The sequence below is a fragment of the Trichosurus vulpecula genome, chromosome 2 (genome assembly GCF_011100635.1).
Source record: "Trichosurus vulpecula isolate mTriVul1 chromosome 2, mTriVul1.pri, whole genome shotgun sequence".
Lineage (NCBI taxonomy): Eukaryota > Metazoa > Chordata > Mammalia > Diprotodontia > Phalangeridae > Trichosurus > Trichosurus vulpecula.
In genome coordinates, this window is record NC_050574.1 from 77,209,229 (window position 1) to 77,215,827 (window position 6,599).

General features: G+C 50.8%; 1 protein-coding gene across 1 annotated transcript in view; it reads right to left on the minus strand.

Moving 5' to 3' along the window:
- Positions 1-5,205, minus strand: part of AGO1 (argonaute RISC component 1) — a 29,146-nt gene extending 23,941 nt beyond the window's left edge. Inside the window, exon 1 of the mRNA XM_036747065.1 lies at positions 5,106-5,205. Within this exon, the coding sequence (XP_036602960.1) occupies positions 5,106-5,130 (25 nt within the window). The 5' untranslated portion in view covers positions 5,131-5,205. The remainder of the gene's footprint in view (positions 1-5,105) is intronic.
- Between the last annotated feature and the right edge of the window lie 1,394 nt (positions 5,206-6,599).

Consider the following 6,599-nt stretch of genomic DNA (forward strand, 5'->3'; position numbering starts at 1 on the left):
AAATGCACAGGGAGGGCCCTGGTCCTTCTACAGCCACCTAGAGGTTTCATAATCTGCTGGTTTTTCCAGCAGCCTAAGTGGGAGAGTGCCCTGCTCGTCTTCAGTCCACCCTCTAAGGAGAGGATAGCAGGGCCCTTCCCCCAAGTCCTGACACCAGAAACTACTACCCTATCCCTTCCAGGGGGTGGGGGGGTGGGGGGTGAGGTCAGGGAGAGTTCAGGGTAAAGGAGGGACAATGGGGGCACTACAGCTCCTACATCCTCACTGTCCCCTCCTAGTCTCAAAATTGTGGGCTTCAGAGATCAAAGGAGAGACAGCCTCCTTTCTTGTCTCGCATTCACAAAGCATAGAACACACCTGCTTGCAAAGCCCTCTCCCATTAGAGGGACCTCCTCCCTACCACTCATAGCAAGATCTAGAACAGGGGTTCATAATCTGGGGCCCATGAATTTGTTTGCTAATATTTTGATAACTGTATTTCAATAGAATTGATTGCCCTTATAATGCTACATGTTTTATTTTCTGCATTAAAAAAACCTTTTTCTGAGAAAGGGTCCATAGGATTTACCTGACTGCTGGGGGTGGGGGTGGGGTCCATGGCCCCTCATAAGATGAAGAATCCCAGCCCTAGAACCTGCTGCTATAAGGGCTATGGATGGGAAGCCTCAGAATACAGGAACAAAGATTTCTTCCTCCCTACAGGCTAACCTCTGGGTTAGGGAGGGGCTGTCCAGGTTGAAGAGCCTCAAGGCATATAATCCTTGGGGAAGAATCCAGCTCCCAGGGGTGGCTAGAGCAGCCATCCTGGTTCAATTTTAATCTAAGGCAAGACAACCATAAGCTTACTCCACTCCCACAAAACCCCCCCAAAACAAAAAAAAAAACAGCAACAAAAAAATGCATTTCAAGGTCCTAGAATTCATCTGAGTATCTGGGAGGAGGGGAGTCACAGCAGCCTAGGAGACAGAGAAAGGGCAAGCAGGCTGTCTCCAAGGGGTGCCCTCCACCCCCACCTTCTCCTCTCTCCCTGGGGCCGACAGACGGGACTTTGTGATGCAGATGAGGGACTGGAACCCTGGGTCTCAGAGCTGGGGGGAGGGGGAACGGCCAGTCACACAAAGGGGGTGGTGGTGGCACAGCAGACAGGATCAGGGGAGATATAACCCCCAAACACCTGTTTTCTACTCTCTTGTGGTACTCCTCCTGGCCACATGCTCCTGGGTGGGCAGAACCCTGGCTCAGGGGCCCTGGGGTTGCTTCCCAGATCTCTGAAAGACCCAGAATTTCACTCTCCCACCTCCAGTCCTGCCTCCTGATATGAGCAATATATCTGAGTGAAGATGGGGGCCAGAATTAGTGCTTAGAGATTTTGAGAAGAAAGAAAATCAAATGTTGGTTATGTACACTAGAGACATTTGTTAGATGTGGGTTTCTTGGGAATGACAGTTTGAATAAGATCATGCTGAAGCCTGAAGAAGAATCACCTTGCACAAATTGATCTATCAACCAACAATCATAAATCAAGTGCCTACTCTAAGACACCTCCCCCAACAGACACACATCCATAAACACAGATGTGTGCATACATGTATAAAGACACAGACATGTATGGGCACATGCACAAACATGCCTGGGTACAGACATAGGCCCAAAGAGAAACAGACATGCAGAGGCCCAAGAACCTGAAAGCATTGATTCTCTTCCCCCCCAGAAGGAAAAGAAACCCTGGAGTAAGGAGACAAAGCAAACTTGTGCCACAAAGGGTGCTTCAGTTACCCATCCTTTCCTCCCAAACAGGAAAGAAAAGTCCTTGGGGCTGAATGGGTGAGGATCAAGCTCTAGCTCTCCCCAATCTGGGGCATTTAGACTAAGTGGTTCCCTCATAAGTTGGGGTTCTTCAAACAGAACCTCATTGACAACTTGTCTAGGATGCTTTTCCAAGTAACAACTTAGGGGAAAAATCAGAAGCCCTACCCAGATTGGATATCAATTGATTTCAATACTGCTCTAAGGAAGGATAAGTATTTGAGACAACTGTTCATAGGTCCAGCTACCTCCAAAGGGCACTCCACCTGACTTCACTAGCCAGGTGAAAAAACAAATACTTTACACCAAGAGAAGAAAGAGGTCTAGGTCACTGGCCCTTTGCTCTAGGTCCCCTCTTCAATTCCACAAGGCAAACATTAAGCATCTACTCTGTACATCATTTAGCCTGTTGCAAATCAGTTGGCCACCAGGACCAACTAAGAGTCATGGTTCTCTGGAGTAAAGGTAGTGGGGCACAGTAAACAGAGTCCCAGGATCTGAAATAAGAGACCTAAGGTAAATATCGGCCTTTGCTGTTTGATAGTTCTAGCTGTGCAATCTCCAGCAAGTCACTTAACTCCTTTGAGCCTCAACTTCATCTGTAAAATAGATACAAAACTTATACTGCCCCCCCAAAAATGGCCACTTAAGTTGAAACTGTCAGTGTTACAAAATTGCTTAAAATTCAGTAATACGGGCAGCAATGTAGCAATGCAGGAGTCAAGAAAGACCCAAGTTCATATCCTACCTTGGGTACTTAATAGCCCTGTGATCACGGGCAAGTCACTTTCACCTCTATGAACCTCAGCTTTCTCATCTGCCAAATAGGGTAATGATACTTTAACATGGAGCTCACAGGTTCTCATGAATCTCAGATAATTTGTGTAGTGTACTTTAAAGCATTAACATAAATATCAACTATTACTATTACGACAGGCCTAAAAGTGCTACATAAATGTCACCTATTATTACATGGGGAACATGCGGCTAGAGGGGGGAAAATCCCCATCAACAGCCTGCAGTCCGCCCTGTCAGGTATCTGCTTAAAGCTCCCTTGAAACAAGCACCCAAGGAGCCACGGTGGCAGTAGTCATCATTTTTAGTCTCCTCACATGGTAGCTGCTACAGAAACTGTAGGGGGTTGTGGTAAGAAATGATTTATCCTGATCCATAAGGCTGTTGCTGAGAAAGTACTTTAGGGATAGAGAGATGGAGTTACTATTGACTAGCCCTATGTGTGATCCTGGGGAAGTCGCTTAATCTCTCTCAACCTCAATTTCCTCATCTATAAAATGGGGATGATAGTAGCACCTACCTCAACAAGTAGGGTGGTTGTGAGGACTAAATGAAATATTATATGTGAACCTTAATCCCTCTCCCACCCCAAATTAATCCCCTGATGGCCACCTAGTTTGGGGAACAGAAAAAAACTGGATAGCCTCCAAACCTCACTGGGTATCTAGACTCCAGCATTTTCAACTTCTGGATTGACTTGCCTCAGTTTCCCTCCATTTCTTGTTTCCTCCATTTCTTCTTAATCATGAAAAATTAGCTGGTGAAGCTGATCTCCACCACCCCAACAAAAACTGACCCACAATGGGGCTAACTTAGTAGCAACACTCCCCATCTCTGGCCCACAGCCCCATCCTCCCCTAGTCCCCCAAAGTGTGTATAGTGGGAGGCAGCAGGCAGCAGGGGCCTGGATTGTTTTGTGTCCAGGCCCCTGACAGCTGCTCTGGGTGGGGGAGGGGAGAACGCCGGCTGGCTCACTCCACAGACCCTTAGTGAAGGCAGGGCTGGAAAAGGGATTTTTTTTTTAATGTTCTGAAATCTTGACACCCAAAGACGTTCCAAACGTACCAGGCTTTGTGCACGGATTTAAATTCCTGATTCTCCCCCACATACCAAAAGGGGGTGGGGGGTGGGGAAGAACCCAAAACCTCACACACCTCCTCAATGGGAGGGGAGGGGGTTGGACCTGGGCATTCTCCAAATCTTCCAACAAATCAAACCCAGCAGGGAATATCAGTCCTGATGTTAAAGGCAAACCGGGGGCCAGACAGGCTCTCTCTCCTCGGTTCCCAACCTCACACTCCACCTTCCCATCAATATTCCAGGGCTAGGTTCCTTCTATCTCAGGGACCCTCCCCAAACCAGTGTCAGCATCTATTAGTGCTCGCCCCCACCCAATCAATGTCAATTTCCAGGCCGCTGAACCCTCACATCTGTCTCCAGGGACTGAAATCAACATCAGCTTCTAGGCCTTGAAACTCTCACATTTCTGCCCCTCCAATTCCTCCTATGCAGCAGAGAAAGGAGCTATGCTGGCCACCCCAAACGTAAGGCGTCCCTAGGATCCAGGAAGGGGGAAACTCCCCCAAATCCCACAGCCTATGGAATCTCGGAGACAGGGTCTCCTCCCCCTGCCGCCCCCGCCCCCACCCCACCCGGACCCCAAACCTACTCAACGCAACCTAGGTCTGCGCATGCTCAGCGCCTGGGGGGGCCCTCCTCACCCCTCACCACTTCTCTCCACCGCCCCCAGACCTCAGGCCCCCTCCCCCAATTCCACTTTTTTCAACTGTGGAACACAAGAGCCTCCTTCTCTCACAAGATCCTGAGCCCGCTCTCCATCCAAACCCCCAGCCTCAATCGCGGCCTCCCTTCCCTTCCCCCAACGCAGCCCAAACACCAGGAGCATCCCCCCTCCCCGAAGGCTCATCCCTCTGCTCAGACTGAGCCCGTAGTTCTCTGATCCCCCGCCCCAGCACTACGAACAAATTCTCCTGAGCCCGAGTGATGTCCCCCATTCCACCTCGGTGTCCCCCATTTCCCCGGGCCTGGAAACCCCAACAATCCTCAGGTACCACCAAAACCCATAATTATAGCCCTCCCCATGATGTGCACACAGGGTTTCCCCTGCAGCCAGGAGATACCCTCATCTCGGGAACCCCGGGCCTCGATCCTCCCCCTACCTCCACGAACACACGTCTCAGAACCTCAAAAAACCCTTTCCCCATAAATCCAAGCATTTCCTCTCCTCCGCAGGTGCACGGAAGCCTCCCCCGACACCTCCAGGCACACAAGACCCCCTCCTCAGATTGCAGACGTACTGCCCCCCATGCACACAGCCCCCCACGCAGGTGCACAGGCCTTTTCTCCCCTAACCCCCCAGCCATGTACACATCCATGCCCACAAGTCCTCCTCCCCTTCTCTAGTAACACAGACCCCCACTCACCCACATACAGCGCCCCCGCCCCCCCGTGGCACCCAGGCCTCCCCTCAAACAGGCCATTACCTGCTCCCGAGGGTCCCGCTTCCATCCCATATACCCGTGTGTAGGTCAAGCGGCTGGGAGAGAGTCTGGTGCACGGCGTGGGGGGGCCCGGGCCTCCGTCGCTCCCGTGGTTCCCGCTCCCGGGCCGGGCTCCGCTCCCCCCCCCCCACCCCGGCTGCTCCCGCCCGCCGCCGCCGCTGCTGCAAGCTCTCCCTGCAAGCAGCCGGCCAGCCCTAAGTGCGCAGGCGCGCCCGCCCCGGGGCCGAGAGGGTGGACGGGAACAAGTCAAGCCCGTCTCTCCTACAGCAACAAAGGCCAGTGGAGCAAGGAGGGAGCGAAGGCTCTCCGAGTGGCCGCGCCCCCTACTGCCCAGTCGGTGGCGCTACACGCCGAGCCCACTGCCAGGCTCGCGGCTCTGGGCTCTGGGCTCTGGGCTTCAGGCTCCGCAGCTGAGCAGGTGGGATTGCATCTGCACCCCAGGGCTCTCCCATCGAGGGAGGGGCCCTGCTAGACTAGCATGGGGGAGGGGGAGTCTGGAAGCCGAGAGCGTAACACTGGCCCGGGGCCAGGATTCTCCCTGGCTCTGTAGCCCAGAATCTTTTGTCTGACGGAGGCAGCCTGGGGCAACTGTACCTCCAGCACTCCCACCCACCCAAGGGATGCTACAGACTTACGCAGTTGCGCCGAGCCTGATCTTAAGTGGAACTTTATTAAGTGAGGCAAGTCAACTAGTCTCTGAGCCTCAATTTCTTGATCTGCAAATCAGAGATAGTATTAACACTGCCTGTTCCCCGGGGGTTATTTTGCAGTGATAAAAGCACTTCTTAACCTTAAAGCACAAGAGAAATGTATTATTATGATTAGTTATCATTATTACAACACCAAACAATGCAATGGAGTGAAATGAGTACGGAACTATGGAGGAAGGAGAGCTGAGTTCTACTAAATCAATTAAATTTAATGTCTTTATTGAGCACCTACTGTATTCATAGGTCTAGGGACACAAAGGCAAAAAAAAATAGTTCTTGCCTTCAAGAAGTTTACTGTTATTGGATGTGAAACATACGCACACATGAGTGAATACAAAATATATAAAAATAAATACAAAGTTACTTAGTGAAACTAACGACTGGAGAAATTAGACAAGAGCTCTTGTAGCAGGTGGTACTTGAGCTGAGCCTTGGAGGGAGGTAGGGATTCCAAGAGGCAGAGGGGAAGGAGAACATTCCAAGAAGGGGGGGGGGGAGATTATTCTCTGCAAAGGCAGGGGCATGGAAAATAGAGGTGTCCTGTATGAGGAACATCCAGTGGGCCACTCTAGTTGGAATGCAGAATACCTGAGGAGTAATATGAAGGCAGTCTAGAAAGGTAGGCTGTAGCTAGATAGCTTTAAATATCAAATGCGTGCATTTATTTTATCATATATGAAATAGTAAGCCATTGAAGTTTCTTGAGCAGGGAAGTGAAATGGTCAGAACAGCTACTCATTAGCTGTACTTTAGGCAAATTACCTCT